General features: G+C 46.5%; 1 protein-coding gene across 2 annotated transcripts in view; it reads right to left on the reverse strand.

Moving 5' to 3' along the window:
- The window catches only part of Chd1 (chromodomain-helicase-DNA-binding protein 1), an 85,865-nt gene that overhangs the window by 16,906 nt on the left and 42,749 nt on the right, over window positions 1-26,210 (reverse strand). For both annotated transcript variants that reach the window (XM_050188881.3, XM_055077013.2), the window contains exons 18-26: window positions 24,680-24,828; window positions 24,450-24,549; window positions 24,270-24,356; window positions 22,833-23,033; window positions 20,437-20,642; window positions 15,467-15,841; window positions 12,635-12,827; window positions 4,938-5,036; window positions 569-808 (exon numbers count right to left, since the gene is read on the reverse strand). In XM_050188881.3, coding sequence (XP_050044838.1) covers window positions 569-808; window positions 4,938-5,036; window positions 12,635-12,827; window positions 15,467-15,841; window positions 20,437-20,642; window positions 22,833-23,033; window positions 24,270-24,356; window positions 24,450-24,549; window positions 24,680-24,828 — 1,650 coding nt within the window. The remainder of the gene's footprint in view (window positions 1-568; window positions 809-4,937; window positions 5,037-12,634; window positions 12,828-15,466; window positions 15,842-20,436; window positions 20,643-22,832; window positions 23,034-24,269; window positions 24,357-24,449; window positions 24,550-24,679; window positions 24,829-26,210) is intronic.

The raw sequence follows: 26,210 nt of genomic DNA on the forward strand, positions 1-26,210 counted from the left end.
CCCGAATATGATGTGATGATTGCGATGTTGATGTGACCTTACAAGTAAGACAAGGTCTCCAAGATAGGCATTTGCAGTTAAGTCTCTGAGGCATAGAGCAATGACCAAGGCAAGGCCTCAGAGATCACCATCTAGAGAGTAATCTCCAAGGCCATATACTTGGTGTCTCATCAAGATCCAAGATTGCCAGAGGAGATAATGGAAGCAAAGTCGGCGTATACCACAGCCACAAACGGAGTCTGGATAATTTAATGTAGATCTGGCGACTGTCCAAAATATTGGTCGTCTTTGTACATTAAGTCTATGGGGCAATTTGCAGTGCAGTGAAGCTGTCTGGATTATTGGTGTCTGATTTATCAGTCAGTGACTGTAATGTAGGTCAACACTCATAAGCAGCTTTCCAGACACAACTAGGGAGAATAAGTTAAGCTGGTGGGGTTTATTGCATTTCATGAACACAGAACACGTCAAAATGCAGCTGCGAATCGAACCACTGATCTTTGCAGCAGGTACGATTACGCGGAAATCTCTCGAATGAGGTGCTAGCGAGTTGAATTAGCAGACTGACCTTCTTTTTCTTTTTTTTGTCCTTGTCTTTGTCTTTCCCATCCTTGACCTTGTCCTTATCTTTTTCCTTCTTTTTCCGCTTTGCTTTCGGACCTCCACTGTCAGCACTGAGCTTGGCATCAGGTGCGGACGCACTGGGGCTAATGTTGAGACCCTTAGCCACACCATCAATGATTGCTGATGCATTGTTTTGGTGAGTCTCATCTTCTGCCTTTATTTTGAATTTACGTGATTTGGAAGACTGAAATGAGAGGAAGAGAAAAAAAAAATGAGCTATGCAGAAAAAAATCACACGTCAAGCACAAAAATTTGCTATTATAGTCATCTCCACACATCTACTACTGGTAGCAGTGGGAAATCATGCCACTGCTTTTCCTAGAAGCAGGATGTACGCTAACAACGAAACATAGAGATTAATTAGTATTCACAAGGTGTCCACCAAGTTGACATTTCCAAATTCCCAGAGTGATACAGAACAGCGTTTTACATCAAGACAGGCTGACACCATGTCGCCCGATGCTGTCACTCTCTAGTAAGCATGCTAAAAATTAAAAAAAAAAAACTTTATCAAGTTCGAATAGTAAGGAGTAGCACATATATTATTCAAAAAGAAATCAGAAGGGAGGGGTTAGTAAAATGCACAGCGAATAAATATCCTTGAAAAGAAAAGAATGGTAATACTCATTGCAAATCAAGTCGGACGTTCTCAAATATGAATAAAAACGAGATGCATACAGAAACAAATGTTTTTGAATATGATATATTTTTCATCATTGATAGCAAGCTCATTGGTATGAGGCCCGAACTTTGTCACAAGTGAGACGCTCTCTCAACAGCTGGTATGCCAACCTCAGCTGTCCTGACATACTCTCAGCTCGCGTACGATGCCCCAGTGTTGCGTTTCACTGCTTTGAAGAGTTTATTTTGGTTTGTATAAGAGACGCCTGCATCTTGGCGTCAGCCAACACTTAGTCTGTTGAGCTCAAGCTCCTTAAAAGAAGCGGCGGCACGTTTCCTTTCTCAATGCGTCGATTTTTTTCTGTTCTCGTCCTCCTTCCACCGCACGTTTGCCCCACAGACTATTTGAAGCATCCTCTTCGTCAGTTGTACAGTCAACGGCCAAATTTTTGGTATCCCTAGGGGCCGCAAAAACGTCCGTAAAATCGGGCAGTTCGAAAAAAATGAATGCATGCCTTTTACTGCTGTTAAAAGCTCAAATCGCCACAGGCACATCCGAAAAGGCCTACCAGTACTGTACACTTATTGGGCATATCGGTGCTTGTACTGTGACAGGAGATGGCGGGTGGACGTTTGTATAATTAAGGAATAGATACGGTGTCCCGTGACAATTGCCTTTCTCACGCTTGTTATGCTTCATTGCAAGACTTCACGAATGTTTCACCGCGTAACATTTCGGTATTGAAGCGAAGCTGCGTTTGGGACCCAGCATTATGTAACGCGCTGTGGTTTCCAAGCTTCGAAGCCAATTGCGAGGACCACAAAGACAGAGTTGGTGCCATTGCTTATAGCGGCGAATTCTTTCAATGAAAAACACGGCACAGAATGGCAAGAAGCTCCTAGGCCTAGCGTTTACCGCGGCAGTGAGGTGATCAAAAAGGCAGCAGTGGTGGCTTTGATCAATGCCGTTTTGAACCTGCGGTCACAGCAAGAAGTCCGGAAAATCGGATGGTGAAGGGTCCTTACGTCCGAAATTTCAGACATTCTTATACGTTGACTCTATGGGGTAGGCAGTGGTGCCGTGGAGTCGTGCGAATTATCGGGCGTCCGGAAAGTCGGTCGTTGACTACACTGGCAACTCCTTCAACCGACGACATGACGTCAAAAGACCTATTCGTTACGGTCCCTCTCTGTTGTGCGAGCAAGTATTACTGCGACTTTCGTTCCCTTTCAATAGACTTACAGCTAATTTTCCCTAATACAAGCACAAATTCTCTAGAGTTTTCCCTAAGTATTTCGAGACTATCCAATATCCCTGAGAATTCCCAGTTTTCCTGGTTGGTAGAAACCCTGTATTCAAGTACCGGTTAAAGCCCACAGAATTACTTGTTTCAATGTCAAGGTGATAGATTAGTTTAATTGTTATTTGTTAGCAAAACGTCATTTCATGCACTGAAGCACACAAGTAACTGGAACACCAATGCATTTCTAAGCAAGGTTCGGGAATTTATATCTCGAAATTTGTGTCGTCCTGAGAATTCGTTCCAAGTGGATCCGCCTTGCGAAGTCTACTGCTAGAATTTGTAAATTGCAGTATTGATCATAAGATAATTAGCCAGGAAGCTCATTAGTGAATTCTTGTTAATTAGTCAATTTTGCATACCAATTTTTTCTGCAAGTAGTGTCCGCCGTTTAGAGTAGACCGGCTCGTAGACTAGAATTGAGCTATCTGCCGCAGGCAACCTTTAAAAAATTTGGAAGTGTTTGCTGAAACACCCTATCTATATATATTAAAGCATTTTGATGCCAACAAAAAAAAATTGTTTTTTCTTAATCCACTGAGAAATAGCAATTTTCCAATGGTAATAAAAGAGTTTCTTTAAATAGTTACTCTCTGTTCTCTCTAATGTAAGCACCTCTGCCCAACATGCACTGCAGTCACATTAACTACAATATAATGGTATAAAAAAAGAAAGAGCATTCACAACAAAGGAATACATCGTAACAATGTCATTCAAGGATGCTATAAGCAGAACAACTGATACTGAGACAAGGAACAGGCCTCAAGGTATATGTGAATTTTCAAAACTCATTTCATTTTTGTTCACCAAGAAGTTGTAGATAGCAAACTTACATCCCCTATTCAGCCACTGGTTAAAGTCAATCAGGTTAAACTCCAATTTGACCATGTTAAGAACACTCGAAACTCTGCCCATTCTTTTACATAGGGAGGAAAAAAGGATGCGCACTTCCCACTATGAACATGATATGTGAATATGTTGAATAAGGCACTTAGAACAGGAACGTTAATGGTCGCACAAGAAATAATGGTCGCACAAGAAGTCCTGACTTTATTAAATCGTGAATTTTGCAGCACCCATGCAACCACATTGACGTAAGGCTTGATAGAGTTGGTTGTCACTGACCAAAATCTAGCAACTCATAGTCAATGTCGGAGAGAAGGAGTATGTGAAAACTATGGCCAACATGATAGTACGCCAATTACGAATGTGCAAGTTTTGGTCATGCCAAACCACAGGATGGGGCTACTTAAGAATGGCAGCAGTGTCGGTAAAAATGTTCAAGACATACAACGAATCGCTATAGTCAAGTAGCAAAATGCCTCAGATCTGCTTTTTACTCACATTCTAGGCATTACACAGCACATCAGTCTTGCAAGACAGTACAGTGTCTGCTTAAGTAGACTCTCTCACAATGATATATAGCAACAAATAATGGAATAATTTTGTGCTAACTTTCATAAGAATTGTTTCATTTGAGCAAGGTTGAATTAATAGGTGCTAACAGTATACAACAATGAAAACAACTGCACCCTATGTTATCTGTGTTTATATAGAAAACCCTGTTATTATCTAGTCAGTATCCAATTTTTTGGACTCCCTAGGGACTGCAAAAGCTTACGAAAAATTGGGCAATCAGAAAAAAATGAATTCATGCCTTTAACTGTCCACAAGGGCTCAAATGCCACACCCATGGCTGAAATAAGTTTAAAGGCCTGCCAGAACAATTATTAGGTGTCTCTGCGCTTGTGCTGTGACAAGAGATGGGTGGTGTATGTATAACTAAGGAACACATTTTATGTCCCCCGACAGCGCCCCCTTCGCACTCTCGACATGCTTCATCGCGCAACAACGCTGTATTGCAGGGAAGCTGACTCTTGGGACCCAGTATTATGCAATGTATTAGGCCCTTGAAGTGCATTCTGCGCTTCAATGCCATTAGCCAGTACGACAAAGGTGCAGTTGGTACCATTGCCGACAGCGGTGAATTATTTAAATGAAAAACACAGCACTGAACAGCAGGAAGCTTGATAGCCAACATTGAAGCAGCTATAGTGCAAGACTACTACAACTGCCAGCAAATTGGCATGCGGGAGCGCCGCAGGAGACTGTGAGATAATCAAAATGGCAGCTGTGATGCTTCAATTAATGCAGTTTCGGACCTGCAGTCACGGCAAAAAGTCCGAAAAATTGGACTTTTTGAAAGGTTTCATCATATAAAATTTCATACGTCCTTATACAGCGACTCTATGGGGTATGTGGCGATGCCGCGAAGGTGTCTCGGGCATGTCCGAAAAATCACTAATTGATTTTATCACTCATGTAAGGGTGGCAAATGACAGGGAAATACATCAGAAACCCCTGCCAAAATTCAGGCACTACTGAACTCACCATAGCAGTGTCACTGTCATTGCTGTCGTCATTGTCCACAATAGCTTTGCTGAGATGCATCTTTTCAGGACGGGCTTTTCGGTTTCGCTTTGGCTTTTCCTGTTGTAGAGTGCACATAAATAATGTCAAACAGCATACAGTATTTATTCAAATCTAGGCCAATAGTTTTTTTTCTTTCAAATAATTATATTCCAAACTCTAGGGTCGGCTTAGATTCGACGATTTTAAAAAACACGTCAGTTTTTCATTGAAACTGCTAAATATGGTGCATAGCTAGCGCCATCTAGACAAGTCAGTATCGCAGCCGCTACTAGCCGTGCCAGTAGCCAACCGTACACAAGTGAGGTTGTCATTTTGACATGTGTCGTGTCGGCCGTGTCGGTGTGCGGCGTGGTGTTATCGTGACGGCACCAAGCAGGAAGGAGATGCCACTACAGTGCCGCTTTCAAGCGAAAAGTTGATAGCCGCAGAGGCATCGTCAAACCTTCAAGCTGGGCGAGACATCGGCGTCGACGAGAAAAACGTCCATCATTGGAGGAGACGACAGGAGCTTTTTGCGTGCGCCGCAACGAGGATGGCATTTAGCGGACCAAAGAAAGGCCGTCACCATGAAGTGGAGGCAGTATTGGCCAACTTTGTTCGGACGCAGAGAGCAGCTGCCCTTTCAGTGAAAACAGAAGTGCTCCAAGCAAAAGCTAGGGAACTTTCGAGGGAGCGAGGCCTAACGCCAAAGGAATTCAAAGCCAGCTGGGGCTGGCTTCAGAAATTCATGAAGCGCTTCAGCTTCAACCTCCGACGTCGCACTTCAATCACCCAGAAGCTGTCAAGCGACTTTGAAGAAAATCTGATAGCTTTTCAGCGCTACGTGCTGCGAAAGAGAGAAGCGGCAGGCTACAACCTTGGGCAAATCGGCAACGCCGACCAGACGGCTGTGTATATTGATATGCCAGTGGCGTACACTGTGAATGAAAAGGGTGCCAAGAATGTGAAGGTGCACTCTGCGGGCTACGAGAAGCAGCACGCAACTGTGATGCTGTGCTGCACAGCTGATGGACATAAACTCCCTCCTTATATGATATTTAAAAGGAAGACACTGCCTGCTTGAGAAACTTTCCCAAGAAATGTCAATGTGCGGGCATATGAGAACGGGTGGATGACGGGTGCGATGGTGGAAGAGTGGGTTAAGATTGTGTGGCGACAGCGTCCAGGAGCCCTTCTGACAAAGAACTCGCTCCTTGTCATTGACTCTTACTGTGGGCACTTGATTGACAACGTGAAGGCTGCGCTCGCCCAAGCGAGCACGGACCTCGCTGTCAAACTGGGCGGCATGATGGGCCAGTTGCAGCCACTTGATGTCTGCATCAACAAACCTTTCAAGTATGGCAAAGAAGTCCGACACGGCCGTGGACGACACGAAGGACGCGGACAAGAAGACGCAGCAGCGTAGGCTTAGCCAGTCACACACCAGGAACAGCGTCTAGCCCGAGCCCCACTTCAGTAGCGCTGGCGATCCGGCTGCGGAGCTCGGCACGGCGCACTTCTTCTTCCTTACAACTTCCCCCCTCGCTGAAGACGGAGCTGCACAGGAGGCCTAAGGCGTCGTGAGGACGAAGGGCTCGTGATACGGCTTGAGCCGATCTGCGTGCACAATTTCACGGCCTCGGCGACGCAGGTCCGTAGGGGGCGTCAGAGGTTCGATAACGTAGTTCACCGGAGAAGTTTGGCGTAGAACCCGGTAAGGTCCATGGTAACGGGATACAAACTTGGAAGAGACACCTTGTGTCGAAGTAGGAGGCACCCACAACCAAACAAGAGCGTCAGGCGAAAACTGGTGGTGGGGGCGCCCGTCGTCATGACGAAATTTCTGTAGCGCTTGTTCTTGTGTTGTAAGGGAGCGAGCTAGTTGCCGACATTCTTCTGCATACCGGGCGGCTTCGGAAACCGGTGTACCTTCTGATAAGTCGGGACGGTAAGGGAGAATAGTGTCAATGGGAAATGATGGTTCGCGGCCATATAGAAGAAAGAAGGGAGAAAAGCCCGTCGTTGACTGGGGTGCCGTGTTGTAGGCGTACGTGACATAGGGAAGGATGAGGTCCCAGTTGGTGTGGTTGGAGGCGACATACATCGAAAGCATGTCGCCAAGAGTTCGGTTAAAGCGCTCTGTCAATCCGTTTGTTTGCGGGTGATATGCGGTGGTACAGCGATGAATAATGCGGCATTCAGCGAGAAGTTCTTGAATGACATCGGCGAGAAAGACGCGGCCACGGTCGCTCAGGAGTTCGCGGGGAGCGCCGTGACGTAGAACGAAGCGTTGAAGGAGAAAGGAGGCAACGTCACGAGCCGTCGCGGCAGGCAGAGCGGCCGTTTCTGCATACCTCGTGAGATGGTCTACAGCTACAATGACCCAACGATTGCCAGCAGCTGTGTATGGCAGAGGCCCGTAGAGGTCTATCCCAACCCGGTCAAAGGGTCGCGAAGGGCACGGCAAAGGTTGCATTGGTCCAGAAGGGCGGCAAGGATCAGGCTTCCGCCGTTGACATTCTGTGCAAGAGCGAATGTACTTTTGCACAAATGTGTACATACCACGCCAATAAAACCTATGACGTAGTCTGGTGTAGGTCTTGAAGAGACCAGCGTGCGCGCACTGAGGGTCGGCGTGGAAAGCGGCGCATACATCAGTGCGGAGCTGCCGAGGTATTACAAGCAGCCATTTGCGGCCGTCGGAACTGTAGTTACAGCGATAGACAATTCCGTCGCGGATGGCGAAGTGCGAAGCTTGTCGGCGTAACGCTTGGGATGGTGGGCGTGTAGGTGAATTAGAGATGTAATCAATCAAAGATGAAATCCAGGAGTCCTTGCGCTGCTCCAAAGCCATGTCGACAGAAGCGAATGGGAGAAGTGGGTCGTCTAGGACGGACACACTGACAATGTCGGCGTGGACAGGCGAGCGCGAAAGAGCATCGGCATCGGCGTGCTTCTTGCCTGAGCGGTAGACAACCCGGATATCGTACTCTTGGAGCCTCAGTGCCCACCGGGCTAGGCGGCCGCAGGGATCCTTGAGAGACGACAACCAGCAAAGTGCGTGGTGATCGGTAACGACATCGAAGGGCCGGCCGTACAGGTATGGGCGAAATTTTGTGATGGCCCAGATGATCGCGAGACATTCTTTTTCCGTGACGGAATAGTTGGCTTCAGCTTTCGTCAGAGTGCGGCTCGCGTAAGCAACAACATATTCTTGGCAGCCGGGCTTTCGCTGGGCGAGCACAGCGCCAAGACCAACACCGCTAGCATCCGTATGGAGTTCTGTGGGAGCAGTTGGGTCGAAATGGCGTAGTATCGGTGGTGTTGTGAGGAGGCGACGTAGCGTCGCAAAGGCATGATCGCAAGCCGGGGACCATGAGGAAAGATTGGGGTCTCCTCGAAGAAGCTCTGTCAGTGGTGCCATAATCGAAGCGAAATTTCGAATAAAGCGGCGGAAATACGAGCAGAGGCCAATGAAACTGCGCAAGTCTTTTAGTGACGTTGGCCTCGGGAATTCTGTAACAGCACGGAGCTTAGCGGCATCAGGGAGAACGCCGTCCTTCGACACGACATGTCCGAGAATTGTCAGCTTGCGTGCGCCAAAGTGGCATTTCCTCAGGTTTAGTTGGAGGCCAGCGTCACTGAGACAGCGTAAAACCTGCTCCAAGCGATGAAGGTGAGTAGGAAAATCGGGTGCAAACACTACTACATCATCCAAATAACACAGGCACGTGTTCCATTTGAGGCCTCGGAGAATAGTGTCCATCATCCGCTCAAAAGTCGCGGGCGCGTTGCAAAGTCCGAATGGCATCACACGAAATTCGTATAGGCCATCTGGTGTGATGAAAGCAGTTTTAGGCTTATCGTCTGCAGCCATAGGCACCTGCCAATAACCAGAGCGCAGATCGAGGGAGGAAAAGAACTCTGCGCCTTGTAAGCAGTCTAGGGCGTCGTCGATCCGCGGCAATGGATAAACATCCTTTCGGGTTATTTTGTTTAGGCGACGGTAATCTACACAAAAGCGGATCGAGCCATCTTTCTTTTTAACTAAGACTACTGGCGATGCCCATGGGCTGTCGGATGGTTCAATGACGCCACGCTTTAGCATGTCACCTACTTGCTCGTCAATGACGCGCCGTTCGGTCGACGATACGCGGTATGGTCGCTGCCGTAGCGGTGAGTGAGAACCGGTGTCAATCCGGTGACATACAGTCGTCGTTCGGCCCAGAGAAGTGGTATGGCTGTCAAAAGCAGGACGAAATTTCTCGAGGAGACGAAGAAGGTCATGGCGTTGCTTGGGGTTTAAGGCATTGTCGATGACATGGTTGAAAACGTCCTCAGGCGACGTGGCAGTCACGGGACTACAGTAGAGGGTGCTGACTTCTGACGATCCAATAGGAAGTTGCAACGTGGTAATCGTGTCGTAAGGCTCCACAGTGCCGAGAGATTCACCGCGAAGCAACGTAATCGGGAACGGGAAGTAATTGTATACAGGAAGGTGAGTCGCGCCAGCTTGAAGGCCAAGCAGCGCAGTTGGGAGTGGTGAGAGGTGGCGATGAACGAAAGCAGTTGAAGGTATAAAGAGTACGGTGGCGTCGGAGGCAACGGAACAGGATACAGATGCCAGAACGGATGCGTGTGGAGGTATTAGGATGTCGTCAGTGAGGGACAACTTGGTGCAGGAAAGCGAAACGTCATCAAATATGGCATTGCCAAGCGAAGAGAAGGCGACTTCTGCACGGGAGCAATCAATAACAGCTTGGTGACGGGAGAGAAAGTCCCAACCTAAAATAATATCGTGGGAACAGTGGGGAAGAACGACGAACTCGACTGTGTAGAGCACACCTTGAATTTCAAGTCTGGCGGTACACGCAGCCACCGGCTGGACGTGCTGTGCTGTGGCCGTGCGGAGTAAAGGACCGAAGAAAGGCGTCGTGACTTTTCGTATTGAGCGGCAAAGTTTTTCGGCAATTACAGATATGGCGGCACCTGTGTCAATGAGGGCAAGCACAGAGACACCTTCAACAGCGACATCAATAACGTTAGGCGGCGAAAGAAGAGGGCTTAAGCGTTGCGGCAATGACGCAGTTCTTGCCTCAGGAACTGCGCCACTTAGTTTTCCGTGTCAGCAGGAGAGGGACGTCGACGCATCGGGGAGGGCGAGCGACGACGAGGAGAAGGAGAACGGCGGTCAGAAACTTGACGAAGGCTTTGGCGGGGAAGGGGTAAATCGCGGTCAGGAGCGTAAGGCAACGGATGGTCGTACGCGGCTGTGCGTGGGTCGTCACGTGGATGAAGTGGACGGCGGCGGCACAGGCGTGCAACGTGACCGGGAATACCGCACGAATAGCAGATGGGCCGATTGTCCGCTGTACGCCAGGGATTCATTACTCGATGGACTGGAGGTCGTGGCGGCGTGGGGGTAAAAACAGGGCTAGGCATTGGAGGCGGAGCCCGGAAGGTCGGTGGTCGTGGTCGTGCGACGGCGTCGGCGTAAGTCAATGGGGCGGTGAGTTGAGGCGCCCGTTCCTGAGGAAGGGCCTCGGACACTTGTTCTTCTATAACGTGTCGTAGGGTCGGACTAAGGGACGAACTTGACTCCGGTGGATTGGAGATGAGGGAGAGCTGGCGAGCAACTTCTTCCCGGACGAAAGCCTTGATTTGCGAGAGGAGGGTGGCATCAGGAAAAGGAGAGGTCAAGCCGGACAACGATTCCTGATGGGGAACAGGACGGCGGGTGAGGAGGCGTTGACGGCGGAGCTCGTCATAGCTTTGGCACAGTTCAATAACTTGGGCAACAGTAGAGGGGCTCTTTGAGATGAGCATCTGAAACGCGTCCTCGTCGATACCCTTCATAATATGCTTGATTTTATTGCACTCAGTCATGGATGCATCGACGCGTTTACAGAGATCGATGACATCTTCGATGTAGCTGGTAAAGTTCTCACCAGGCTGCTGAGAGCGCGACTGCAGACGCTGTTCGGCACGAAGCTTTTGAACAGCAGGGCGGCCGAAGACCTCGCTGAACTTTGTCTTAAACATCGCCCAGCTTGGGACTTCACTTTCGTGGTTCCGAAACCACAAGTGGGCTATTCCGGTGAGGTAGAAAGGGACGGTGGTCAATTTAGTAATGTCATCCCATTTGTTGTTCCGACTGACGCGTTCGTATGATGAGAGCCAGTCATCAACGTCATGGTCGTCAGTGCCGCTGAAGATAGGAGGGTCCCGCTGGCGGAACGTGCCGGGGCATACGGTATACTGGGGAGCAGGTGGTGGTAAGCTCGTGGCGCTTTCGGTGGTCATGATGGCAGGGAGAGTCCGGCTGCGCAATTCCAGGATTGCAGGAGACCCAGCAAACCTCCACCAATTATGGCAAAGAAGTCCGACACGGCCGTGGACGACACGAAGGACGCGGACAAGAAGACGCAGCAGCGTAGGCTTAGCCAGTCACACACCAGGAACAGCGTCTAGCCCGAGCCCCACTTCAGTAGCGCTGGCGATCCGGCTGCGGAGCTCGGCACGGCGCACTTCTTCTTCCTTACACAAGGATCGTCTGCGGAAACATTACACGGACTGGTTGACTGACAAAGGCAACGGGCCGCATCAAACGTGCATCGCTATCGCAGCTGGCAGGCTGGGTAGCTGCAACGTGGGACATCCCAGGTACTTTGATTGTGCGCGCCTTTAAGAAGTGCAGCATATCTAATGCACTTGATGGTACCGAAGATTGTGCACTGTTTGAAGGCGACAGTGACAAGGAACACAGCGACGAGTCTAGCAGCGACAACAACGTTGAATGAGCTCTGCATGTTCAGATTCAATAAATGCTGTTTGCATTTTGTGAACGCTGTCCTCGCTTTTCTTGTTCGGCCTAGACTCGAGGTAATACATACATTTTTTTTTTGTTGGCTTCGGACTTTAGGGGGTCGGCCTAGATTCGAGTAAATACGGTACTTTAGTGCTAATAAATGGACATATAATGAGCACTGAACAACTTCAATTCAACAGCTACAATGTGTGGCCTAAACCAATTAAGCATAAACTAACTATCAAGAATATGTTGGTTAGCTAAGCAATGCGAGCAGTCATGCAAGGATTTGTCCCCAAGTAAACCAGCTGAATGGGTAAAATTGCACTTATGTTTGGAAATTATGTACAGATCTTTTTGACACCTGGTATAGACATGCATGGATGACATGAAAACCCAGCAGAGCAGAAGGATAATCGAGCATCGAAACTGTGTGTTGACAAAGCTGAACGTCTAACCAGCCCTGTGCCACAATGTGACACCAAAGCAAGACATGGTGGAGAATAATGTTACTGTCTAGGCATATTGGTGTGCCATCAGAGCATAAAATGCAGCATGTAGCGAACACTTGCAGCAAACCACTTCACCTCATATCAAGCGTGATCAGGAGATTCAAAATAAACTTATGAAGCAGCACAGTGTGCTTCCGATTTCTAGACAAAGGAATAAACAGCACCAACTTAGACAAGGACAATAATGGGAAAGACATACAGGACAGGTGTGTCCTGTGACCTGGGAACCAATGCTACATGAACCATTTACGTCCAGCAACACATATCATTAAATGGATTTCTTGAATTGTTTGTGCATGCAATGCACTACAATAACTGCTCTGAATAAGGATATTGCAAAGAGAATAGTGACATACCTTTCCCTCCTTCAGTGCCATCTGCCGAGCGTGCACCCTGCGCAACAGCTTGAGAAGATAGTCGGCACGGCTTTGCAGGTGTTTACACTGAGGCTTCAGCTCCTCACCATCGGGCAGAATCTTCGTAGTGAGACCCAAGTTGGGATCCATCTTAATGGACTCCCAGCTGCCCATGCCATGCTCATAGATCCCTCTGCAATGACAGCAAGGCCAACACAGTCACTGGGAGCGCCAGCCTGCTTTTTTAACAAACCAATTCCTCTGACATCAAAAATACTGGCTATTACAATGCCAAAGCTCTGGATCCCGGGAAATATACATGTTTCACTAGTCACGTCTACTTTTGTCCATGCTTCGGTGACAAGTTTCGGTACTCCAAAAGCAGACAATCGTGCTTTGCTACAAGCTTTTATTTGGTTTGACTTTATCCCTCATATGCTAGCAAATACTCCTGTGGAGGGGGGACATATTGCTTTTGGCACAGTTATTGCTGTTTAGCACCTATGAAATTATTATTAATGATGAACAGCACTCTGAAAAGGCAGATCTCACCCAGCACATACAGGATCGTGTCGAGATTAAACTATTGCAGTGATAGTTACAGGCAGCATGCTAAAGTGCCGCAGCATGCCAAAGGGGTCCTGAACCAGCCCTCGGGCTTGGCTTGGTGGGCTTGGCGCAGGAACACGAGGATTTTGGTCGGCGCCATTGCTAACAGTGGCGAATTTTTTCAATGAAAAACAACACCGAACAGCAAGAAGCTTGGTAACGAACGTCGAAGTAGCTAGGCCTAGCGTTGCCGCGGTGTGGCTATGGCTGCCAGCGTATCTGCTGGTCGGAGGTGCTGCCGCGCGATTTGCCGTGCTGCTGAGAGCATTGTCAAGCGCACTATGTTCGAATTAACCATCGCAAATGCTCACGCATTCGAATTACCGGGCGTTTTCGCCCACTGGAATACGTATAACTTTGACGAAACCACAGCGTCAGTTCGAATTAAGCGAGTTCGAAGTAAGAAGATTCAACTGTAGTATTATCAAAATTGGAAAGCAGAAGTATGAAGTAGGAAGAAACAATTGCAACGCACATCCAGATTTTTACATTGCAATACACTGCAAAATGCAATACACTGCACAATGCACTGCAAAAATGCACGGCACTTTACACTTTAAACTTTACAAAAATACACTTTACACTGCAAAAATGCAATACAGTCGAACCCACCTATAACAACATTCAAGTGGCATGAAAATTTTATTGTTATAACCAATAATTGTTATAACCAGGTTGCATGAAAAAAAAAAAGTCAGAATAGGGTGATGGCAGAGCAGTTGTGAGAAAACTGTAATGGCGGGGAGGCCAGTGTCCCTCCCCAGCACCTTCCACCATCCGGCTGCTGATTGCGTCGACTCGTTTAACTGCTTAACTCTGCTTCCTGCATGCTCCAATTGCGTGTAACAAGCCATGGCTGTAGGCGTTCATGGCTGCTATAACAACTGCAAAGCACGTGCACGTGCTCTGCCGAGGCATTGCTTTGGTGGCCTTAAAAGAGGCCTTTTAAAAATGGGAAAAGGTTGCCGCGGCAGCCTCTCAGCTTGAGAAATCCAGAAGAAATGCTGGAGCGAGAACGCCACAAGCATGGCACCCATATACTTCTATCTAGCTTGCACGAGAAAACCATATATCTATGAGCTTTGCTTGCTTTACACGAAGCTTGCTGACATCCTCTTCCAAGGCATCCAGGTGATCCACATAGCGCAGCGAAAATGAATCCCTGGAGGGACTGAATCATATGCAAGGCCTGCTGCATGGACAGCGTTGAGGCAGCCTGCCCTATCGTGTTATTGCTGCCATCGTCGCCATCACTGTCACTATCTGATGCAAGCACATACACGACAATCGCCTCATCAGATAGAAGCACTTCGTTTCCAAATCTATAGCAGTGCGCTTTTTTTTCACTGGCAATGTCGTGCATTGCCAATGATCAGAGGGGGGATCGGCCATCTTCCGCTTTGGCAGCAAGTCAAACGAGGCTGAGAAACCACATGGCCACGAACAACTCCGATGCAACCAACAAAGATGAGCGAACAAATGAGAGGCTTGTGAAAAATCTGGAGCAGCGCAGCATTGCCAGCACAGTTGGCGTGGTCCATTCATGTTTCAGGGATGGCAGGGCGTATAGCTATGGGCACAGCCCATTCGTTTCTTGGAATAGTGGAAGGGCTACGGGAGAAAGGCGCGCAAGGCTGGAGATGCACATAGGGCTGGAAAATAAGCATGTGACGGCTGTTGGGTTAGCGGGCAATTGGGCAGCGGCTCGAATTTCTTTTTCTTTTTTCTTTTCAAGGATTTCTCATTTCATTACCTTTCGGCACAGACACCCAGCAAGCAAACGTCGTTATTAACCGATAATCCGGCATGGGGGCATTGGAGCAAGCAGGTTATTTCACCATAGAAAACATACAAATGTTGATGGTGCAGCAGCTTCTCATTGTTATGATCGATATATTGTTAAAACCGGTATTGTTATAAGTGGTTTCTCGACTGTACACTCAATCGTTCCCACACCAGATATTTATAAGCAAGAGAAATATTGATTGCAGTTTTCAGAGATTAGTTTTCATTACTCCTGAGTTCACTGGAGGTGAAATTTAGACAGCTATAGGTGGCGTCTAATGATGACAAACTTCTGGCATTTAGCAGGAGTGTTTGGCATTAGCAGTATGGCAATGCATGACCTTTGAGATTGGAAGGTAGCATTCAAGATAGGGAAGTGTCAGTTTGGACACTATCCATTACAGTTACAGCGGATGATTTTTCAAGGGCACAACGCACCTGAGCAGAGCAGAATCTTCAGCCACAGACCAAGGAGTGTCGAAATGGGCATCCTTGGTCGGCAAGTCTAATTTCCAGTGCCTTCGCTCTTCCGCACTGACAGGCAGCACAGCATCCAGTACACTGAGCTCTTGATAGCTGGCCAGCACCGACTTGGCATTCACCGACACACCAGACAACTTGAAAGTTGTGCGCTGATGTCTCCGCCGCCCTGGTGCACCTCCATTGTTGGCATCTGGAGTGTCGGTGTTTGCAGCAGATGCCTGGTTCTCTTTCATGGCCTGCTCACAGCCAGTGTGCAACATGGTCGCCAACCGCTTAAGGTCAGCCAGTGGCTTCTCTTGCAGCTCAGCATCCAGCGCAACTGCATCGAGTCTAAAACGAGAGTGACAGTAGTACATTGTTAAGCAGGAATACCTAATAATGAAGTTGCAGTTACTGACTGAAACTGCATTAATACCAGTGCAACCGGCAAGGCTACAAGAAGAATCAATGAGCACCGAATGAATGTCGATACTCATGGTCGCTGCATCAACTGGGACAACAGTGTTAACAGCCAAGAAAAAGAACCCGGTGACCTGGCTTTTGTTGGAACATTTACTAATCCAAACAACAGCTGAAACTATCAACAGAACAGATGAGAACCTACCTCCTATCTACTCCCACTCACTTTATCATATCTTGGCATAAAAAGGGACAAACAGCTATGGTCTGCTTTAGTGTGACAAGGAGCCTGTGCAGACTGAAACGTCTCTATGTTGTTTTTTTTCTTTTCCCACTTTAACTTGGTCACCAACCACAACTTCATCATCATGTTACCTGACCAAATGAATTTTCGTCGAACTCTTGGCTACAGGAATACGTGATACAAGGTGTGCCTCTCGGCAGAACGTGCTAGTGCTCATGCTTGCACAGGGTTCCTACAGCCTTCAATGGCAAAAAATTCAAGAGTTTTCAAGTACTTTCAAGGACCGGAAAGTACCTTTTGAAGGACCCCATCGATTGTTTTATCTGGGATTATTTATAATAGAACCACTTTTTCAGCACAATGCAAAAGTTCTTTATTGCACAATACCTAAGGATATTTTTATTACGCTATCCCTAAGAACATTTTTGTTGCACAATACTCAAATAGGTGCTAGTGAGTTCATGAAAGCTCCACCAGCTTTTCGCTTATTTCTTGGTTGATGTTTAGGAGTTCTGCCTTCTTTGTTTTTGCTTTTTTCTAAGGCTGTTTGATTTGACAATGTAGCTAATGTTGCCTGTCTCTTCTGCTTTGTCAGCAAAGGTATCAGCTGAAAACATTAGATCAGCAACCGTTGACTAAATCTTTGCCTTCTTTCTTTTCATGTTGTCAATCTCCGTCTCGACAATGTGTTTTTCCGACTGCCTTGCTCCTTCAAGCTGCTCCTTTCTCTGCGATTCCAGATATGCTTCATAGCGGTGCCTTGCCACTGACACCAAGGTTCTTAACTCCTTTGTTAAGGGAACGTTCAGCATACTGCCTACCTTGTTGACAGCGTCACATATAATCCGCTACGAGATGTAGGACGCGTCTTTTAGGTTCTCCACAGATACTTGGCGGTTCACACTGAACCCTCTCTCCATAGTAACCTGGCCATGGCTAAGGATAAGAAGGCGGACCAGTTTCCATATCTCGGTGTAGGACGAATTGAACTTGAGCAGTTCCAAGAAAAATTCGGTAAGAGTGCAGACAGACTGGACGAACAGTCTCAGCTTGTGTTTCTCTTCTTGCAGCAGCCCAGCGTATTCGGCAAGAACAGAGTCTCGCTGGTGACTATGCAACCTTGTTGCAACGATAAGGGCATCCAGAATTTCTTGATACTTGCTAGGCATTCCTCTGGCTTGGCACACATCTGCCATGGTTCCAGTGAGGAGAGGCCTCTAATGAAGGAGAACCTCAGTGGGCTCTTCTCAAGGATCTTCATTGTCATACCGACCGAAAGCTTCTTGCACTGCATCTTAAAAGCAAAGGAATCTATCGGGCTGCCCTTGGAGTTCTTGAGAATTTGTTCCGCTGCATGGCTGATACCCACCTTTTCAAGTGCACAGTGGTTGCTTGGGCATTCAATGTTGATTTTCAACGGGCATGTGATCCCAGTCGATGCAGACAGAAGTGAAAGTTACACAAACTTTGTGAGCAGCATTTTGACTATGGCTTCGAGGTTCTTTGTTAGAAAGAACGCTAGTGGCTTGTCTGCTTGGTATTCCGTCAGGAAAGGCTTCACGATCTTTGCAATTCCAAGAGCAAAGTTCAGTTTTGCTGGAACCAATGGGTCAGTGCAGAAGTTGCACAAGTTCAGGAATGAGGCACATTTCGGCAGGTTCACTTCCTTTCTTTGTCTTTGCAGATTCAATGTATTTTTTTAATATTAGACCACAAGAAAAGGCTCGCTCGATCACAGGGTCTTTTTCTACCCAGTGATGGGAGACCTACTTTTAAGGGGAAATGTTATCTGGCTGGTCACTGCTGAGAAGTCTTCGCATCTCGTTTCTACCCAGTGATGGGAGACCTACTTTTAAGGGGAAATGTTATCTGGCTGGTCACTGCTGAGAAGTCTTCGCATCTCGCTGGGGAGTCTTTAAACAGTGTACTCAGGCCTGACAGTAGTGTGTCCAAGCCCTAAGTGTTCGCATTCACACCTGCCCTGTAGGCATTGTGCACAATGTGCAGTCTACAAGTGCCCAAATCCACACACTGCACCTGATAGTTTTTTTGCAGATGCTCCTGCAGACCTCTGAAAAATTTCAGAGTTGACGTTAGGTCCATCCATAGAAACTTGCAGGGCCATCGACAGAGGTAACGGCTCCAGTGCATTCAATAGTTTCTCTTGAATGTCATCAGCCATTGCGTGGCCCACAAAAATGGACGTGAAGTATCTTGTTGCAACTGTTTGTGATGCATCCCAGTACCGGATGTGAATATCCATTTGATTTTGAAGTAATCATTGGCGGGCTCACCAAACAAGATGACATAACAGCTGCATTTCTCCATCTCCTGTTACATGGGTGAAAGAAAAAAAATGGCCCGACCATGGCATACCATGTGAGCGCACTTCCTTTCCCCCACAAGAGAAGGCCTTCGCAACTCCTCTATCTAAGAACATTTTTTCAGAGAGGTCATTTGTGTGGGATGACAAACTGTAGGAATAGTGAGATGTTACCACCTTTAGTGTCCACAAAATCTCTGTGTCCATCACCAACTCATGCACCTTGCATGCGGCATTCAAGTCTGGTGACTGTTCAGGGATTGCATGGACGGGTTGGACACTCACGCACAACACCAAGTAACTCTTTAGGAGCTACCACCTGCTGTCTTCATATTGCCATTGTGCTTCGCACTCTGCTGATGACTTTTTAATGCAGACTCAACCATTGATGAAATGTCAAACGTTTTAGCGCATGGTCATCATTTTGCGTGATTTGCGCTTGTTGGGTCTACCACAACATAGTCTTTGAGCGAGTTCTTGCTCAGCCACGACTGCTGAAAGGTGCACTTCCTGGGCATGTTGCCTCGAGCTTAAAGAATATTCGCTGAACTTGTTGCAACTTTGTGAAATACACTGAAACTTGTTTGTTACAATTAAAGCTTTTACACCAGTCAAAACTTAAAATGCATGATAAAAATTTTTAATTCTTGCGAAAATACAGACTTTTATTATTACTGCAAAAATCAAGGGTTTTTCAAGCACCGCTAAAAAATTCTAGGCCTTGCAAGGCCTTGGAAATGACACTTCTAAATTAAAGGGTTTTCAATTTTTCAAGGACCTGTGCGAACCCTGTTGCAAGAAGCCTTAAGCGAATACATGCAGGTGGGGATACAAACTCAGCAGCACTAGTCACGCTGAAGGTGTGATGCAACAATGCAGCCACTGCAGTCAGTTTTGCAGCAAATTATAGATAGTTATGCCCACACAAATTAGTTATTAGTACAGACTGTGTAGCGAGTTACGAATAAGGACAGAAAGAAACAAATTATATACACATGGCATACACCAGTGTGTGAGATTTACCAGCATTAGATTATATTTCGGTACATCAGAAATATAAAGAAGGCCATTAGATTAACTTTTCTATGCCACATGCTCACAAGTGCAAAAAAGTATGGATGACAAAAGAACAAAGAGAACAACAGCACAGGAAAACAAGAAGACATTAGCACTTGATTGTAGCCCGCCTCAACAAGGCACTGGCTGAATGGCCGCAGATCACAGTCTCTGTCAGCCTTGCATAGAGAATTCAGCCACACCCTTAAAAAAACTTTGCACCCTTTGGGGCATATCTTGTCCCACAACAATAATCATCATCTATCTGTCTTGCCCACATTTCCGTTCTTTATAACGCTGCAAGCCCAGCTATTCCAAGTCATGAACAGCATGCGCATTATCAGAGTGACATAGCATTCTCGACAGGAAAGTAGCGAGCGCAATGTTTTGAAGAAAGAAAACGCAAGCAAGGCAGATGGCGATTATTGTTGTGGGACAAATATACACTCGAAAGGGTGCAACTGTTTTAATAAGAGTGCAGAGTTATAGCGGCAGCATTTGTGCCAAGTTTCTAATGTGACCACTTATTAATAAATAGCCTCAGCTGCGACTGAACATGGGCCCTAGAGTTTCTTGAACTTGTGCCTCACAAATCATGCTTACATGCACATGGTAAATTGCTACATCTACATGCATAAGGAGGATCCGTTAGCTTGCAATGTAACACAAATTGCACATGTGCCACAACTAAATTTTTACCATCCTGTAACCCGAGAACCTGACAGCAATGTCAGTTTGATGAATGCCGCACCGCAGTAGTGGTGAAAGACTGCATGCAAAAGCAGAAACAGTTATTTCCTGCAAAAACTCAACCGCAGCTTGCGACAATGACATCCAAACTGCTTTCTGGGGAGCACTTTCTTGGGGGAAGAAAGAAAGATGAAAGGTGCAGCGAACACTGACCTTTTGGCTGGGGTAGGAAATTTGCGGTAGCTCTTGATGAAACGGCGAATCTCAGCATCCGTGAAGCCTTTGACCGTGTCGCGTGGAATAAGTCGTGGGCGGCCACGCTTCCGTGGGCGAGACTCGTCGTCTGATCCATTTGAGCCAGCGCCAGACCCCCTGTCTCTCCTCCGAGATCGGCCGTCATCACTCTCAGAGTTTGCAGCCTGGGACAAAACATGCCATCACTAATTTCAGCCACTGAACAAAAGCTTCTCAGAGCGAAAGGGCACAAGCCATTGGTGCAAGGATTGCTTAAGAGCCACCAGTGGGTGCGCTACAACATTACTGAACACAGAAAAAGTTGACAAGAGCAAATAGAAATACATGACAGACAGGCAGACTTCTCGCTGTTTCCTATTTTGCATAAGCAATAGTGCAGTTTTTGTTGGCAGCCAATGTAGCACCTCTGTCAAAAGGTCCCAGGCCAGAGCATCCATGGCAATAACAGCTGCTCAGCTGCCAATGGTACTATTGGCATCCCACAGCAGAAATGATTGGCAATGACAGTTTTGGAGTGCTGGGCGTATAACACAAAGCCTACTGCGTGGCCCTGGTTTGGCAGTAGTCATGCATGCAGGGGCCAGACAAGTTTTCATCAGACATTATGTGAGATTTTGCTGGCTGCATTGGTTGGCAATTTAGCAACATAGTGGTATGCGTCATCCTTCACTAACTGCACGTTAACATGCATATACAAATCATCGTGCACTACATCCTCCAGAAAAGGCACACAAAGAGCACTGCAATTTCACTTTTTAAAGAAAGACTACAGCGATACTTTTATTTCCTATGCTACATGCATGATGACAATGTGTGGGTGAAGAGAAGAGTATAGCAATGCCAATGCAAAAACTGCATGCAACAGTACAGCAGCACAGCATACATACCAAAGAGTGCAAAAGCTTTACTAAGTGCATACCTGCCAACCTGTGAACATCAGAATTCATAAAAATCCTGCTAACACCAAAAAAAATTTAAAGATATATATATATATATATATATATATATATATATATATATATATATATATATATATATAAGGGGGGATAGCACGCTTATAAGTTTGCTCTAAGCACAGACCTTTGTAGGATCTATACATACTTTATTAACAATTTACCTTTATATGCAGCACACAGGAAACTGCAAACTTTGAAAAACAGAGAATGACAACATTTTTCCAGATCAGTGACGCTGCTGTTGCCGATTTTGACTGCTCCAGGAACTTGTTTGACCTGCATAAACTTACTCGAGGCTGTGGGGGTTCCACTCTGCGTGCGGCTAGGGCTGAAGGCGAGCTCCGGATCTAGCCCCACGCAGTCGCTTTGTGTTACTCCCCAACCCGTAGCGCGGGAATCGCGGCTACGTCGGGTTCTAACGAATAAGGCAACCAGCGGCGTTAACTGTAAGAACGTTTATTGCTACCGGCAATAAAGAACACTGGCAGAGGGGCGTCCTCTCTGTAATAGCAATAAATAGGCTGGCCTCATTGCCCGGGATAGTCAGGCAACGTGGTCACTTACGGATGGCAGCAGGTACTCCAGTCCCGGCAGGTTATGGGTCCGGCCTCAGAGAGAGAGGGTCTCCCCCGGTCGCGCTGTTTTGTACCTTTTTACCTGGGCGAGGGGAATGTCCTCCTCGCCCGTCAGCTACCTGCCCGCGAGTCGGGGAGGAAGGGTGCGTGCGCGTCGCGAGAGCGAGGGAGAATCGGGAAAGGGCATAGTGCGCCTCTCCCCTGTCTATGCCGGCTCTCGACGCGACGGCGCGGGGGAAGATGGGCGCGTGTGCTCCCCACAAGGCATACTCCTATACTTACTTAATTACTTAACTTCTATACTGCGTCTTGCACTTACAGGAGAGCGGGTGCCATCGCAACTTCTTTTCTGAGTGCATTCTGTTTCAATGACGCACCACCCCTATCTTTCAATAGCTTTAAAAAAATTTACGCGAACAGAATTTATCTTTCGTAAAACTTGGCACAACATTAGTAAAATCATAGAGTAACCTGAAATTTGTAAGCATTACGAAAAATTTGGGAGAGGTGGCAGGTATTAAAGTGTCGCAGACAACACTGTGGCAAAATTTTCGATATGTTCACTTTTGGGATACTTTCAGTGTTGTCTTAGGCAATGTCCACCATGACACCCGACAGATGTGAGGGGCATCCCAACCTGTAGATGCACTCGGTCAACTACATTATGCGAAAGTAACACCAAGAGAAATGCCACTGTTCCCACCAGGTCCACTTCAGCTGGCTTTGTCAACCAGCATGCGTTACATGTCCAAGAATGATCGTCCAGATACAGTTCCCCAGTGATGGAAGGCAAAGCTATTTGGTTCAAAGCCAAATGTAGTACCTGATGGATGGACTTGCGACTTCGTGGAGGCAGGTAAAGCTCAAGTTCCTCCCTCTGCCGCTCCTCCTCCTCAACACGCTTGCGGTCAGCCTCGGGGATGATGTCGTCCCAGTCTTTGCTTTGAGACGACTCGTCCTCGGCAAGGCCCTTTGCGGACACAGCTCCCACTTCTTCTTCCTCAGTGAAATTGAAACTAGCAACCTGCAGGCACAAAAATGCAAGCGAAGTCTTACAAACATTTAAGGTTAAATACACATACAAACTTCAGTGCTTTCTTTTTCTTGCCACTTTGATAGAACAGAATGACATAATGATACCACTAAGAATCCAATATAAACATCTAACAAAACAAGAACATTCCAGGTAACTACACTCAGATCAAGCAAGGAGGCGTAGTAATTCTCTGATCGTCTAACTCTTCAAGAATAGAAAAAGTTTCTCGGCAACCTTGTCTAGCCCGGACCTGGAGAGCCAACTGGCATTAATACACCAGTTCAGGCAGACAGCAGAGGCCAGCAGTGCCCTGGACTGAGGGCCCAACCATTTCTCCTGGACTACCTCAAGCTAGCAATAAAATTTTTACTAGTACTATTCAACAACCTAGCACTAGAACTTTAGTAGTGAATGTAACTTGGACAGTGGGCTCTCATTAAACGGAACCTCCAGGGACTAGGGATATAAGTTCTGTTTTTAAGGAGCCCAATTTACCGAGAGACCAAGCTCAACAGCACACAAGATGCTCTCTTTAAAGGGGCAGATAATACGTGTAGCAGATATGGTTACAAAGCTTCTTACAAGATTTCTACTTCCACACAGCTGCTGAGTAGAGCTAGCAGCACAATTTTTTTTTTAACTTGCCATTTAGTAAGAGAATGTGCCATTTTAATGAAGCAACCACTCTTGAAGTCATCAATAACTTCTATTCATTTTTTCTAGTGTGAGTGCATTGTGCAGGCATTTCTGTGCCGCCATCTGAAACACTAAGCAAACCGACAGCTCACAGACATTGCCAACACAAAGAAACTACAGGAAGTCACTACCACAGCTGAGCCCACACTAACCATGATATGGTGGCTAAGCATGGCAACAGTCAGCAAAAGCTGCCTTGGCAACAGTGTAAAGAACTGCCGAGGAAACCAAAAAAGGAAGGTGCAAACAGTGATGCATGTCCTGACACCATTGAAAGTGGCTGCTCAGCTTCATATGCGATAATATATTTAGTTACATTTACCTGGAGTTGTGAAAAATGCCTATTACTTTCAACAAACTCTTTTTTTTGTTCCATTTAAGTGGCAATTGCATTTACCAAAATTCTACTCTAACATGTAATGGACCTACCATGTTTATGCCTCCCTTAAGCAGCATAACCACAAGCAGCTCGCTATTAAAAAAAAAAAACAAAAAAGCTGCACGAAAAGGACAGAACAGTTCGCTCACCTTAAACGAACCTAGGAGTTCATCTCCAACAGTAGACGGCTGCTCTTCTCTTGTCTCGGCTCGTTGAAGGATCTCGTCAATGTCAACCTAAATTAGAACGAAATATTTAAATGTGCATCCCCTTATGCTTTTAAACATGCGGCAGTAAACACAGCTAAGTCATCATAATGTCTACCACACCTGAGGCTCCTCATCTCCTTCCTCAGTCTCTTTGAAGAGCTCTTCAGCACCAAACTTCAATATGGCTGCCAATTCTTCTTTGTTGAAAGGAGTTGTGTTACTAAAAAGTAAAAAGATATTTCAGTACAGCTCAATGTTGGAATCTGCTTCATCAATACTTTCCCAATGTCCTCAAAACAGTTCAAAACTTGTCCCATCACATAAAGAGGTGCTGCAACAAGCACACTCACCTAGATGGTGCATTGCTCTTGGAGAGCACAGTACGACCAGTGGTGTCCATTCGCTGAATGACCAGATGGTCCAAAACCATTTTCCGCTTTGCACGCTCAATAATGTCTTCCTCTACGCTGTTCTTGGTCACAAGACGGTAGATGTTCACCTGATAAACAATGTCCACAACACAGAATCAACCTAACAGCAAGTCACAATAGTAACCCGTTGGATTAGCTGTTTAAAGGAGCATTATTAAGGGAAACACATGGGTTCCGAAAAAAAAAAATCGTTTTGTTATTGACTCTAAACGCAAGATATTTTCAGAAGATAATCTTGCACGCTGATAAAAATATGCAATTAGTTTATTTCTAAACCAATTTAAAGAAGAGTTAGCAATACCTTTTGTTATAAATCTGAGATGTTGACTTTTAAAAAATGTACAGCACAAAGAGGGCCAAAATTAAGCATTATGTTCCGGAATGCTCAAGAGTGCAAGTTCGCATTTTAACATTCGTACAATTTGTATTTTAGCCAAAGTTATGAAAGTGTAAAATTGCAACTTAACAATGTGAAGTTTTGTTAGTGATATTGAAATGTTGCAGTGTCCCCAAACACTACATCATAGTTTTGCACTCTCTCCAACTCTAGCATTCAAGAGAAAAAAAGAATGATGGCCAAAAAAAGAAACAAGAAGAATTGCCCGAGTTGGAGGGAAACAGTGGCACTCCCAAAATTTCAGACTTGCAAAAATCATTACAGTTGACCACCGATAATTTTGTCTCCACAGGGAACACAAATATGTACGAACTATCGAATGTCCGAAAGAAACTAATGTATCCAAAAAAAGATAACTTTATTTGCGTTTTAAGGCCCTTTTGCACGGAACAAGTGGTCGATGCTTTGCTGCATGCACTTCCGCATATGTGCAACCGAGTCTGCCTATATTTCTGCCAGTTTTGAGTTTCACTGTACGCTGATGCAAGGACTGCAAAGGCTTGAGTCAGGTCCGCATGTGGAAGGCTCTAGAGCACATGGCACATATACAGAGTAGCTGTTTGACGGCGGGAGAACTCGTTTTATTATTTCGTCACCACTCAGTTCGGCACACGACAAAACCACGCTGTTGACATCTGCAAAGTCTTCAAATCTAATGGCGGCAGGAATTGGCACACCGCAGCCTAGCAGGTCATCAATGACGTCCGCATCTCAGCTCGCTGTGGTACGCGGCAATTCAGCCTCTTCAATTGCGGAGTCGGGCTCATTGGGACTGCGACTCAAGACTCATTTGGAGTCGGACTGTGAGGGCACCGCTGGTGCCATTTGATGCGGCCTATCTATAACTTCACAAGAAAAACTTCTTGGAGCCAGCAGAGCGCTATCTGGAACACAAGCTAAACAAACAAGCACAGCATGGCAGAACGCTGCCCACAAAGAAAACTCAACATACAGAATGGCTATAGTGGGCCATGTGTGGGGGTGCCGGAAAAGGATGTGGTTATCGCGATGTTGATGTGACCTCACAATACAGATCAGCAGTTGCAGTTAAAT

This window comes from Dermacentor andersoni, chromosome 2, assembly GCF_023375885.2.
Source record: "Dermacentor andersoni chromosome 2, qqDerAnde1_hic_scaffold, whole genome shotgun sequence".
Taxonomy (NCBI): Eukaryota; Metazoa; Arthropoda; class Arachnida; order Ixodida; family Ixodidae; genus Dermacentor; species Dermacentor andersoni.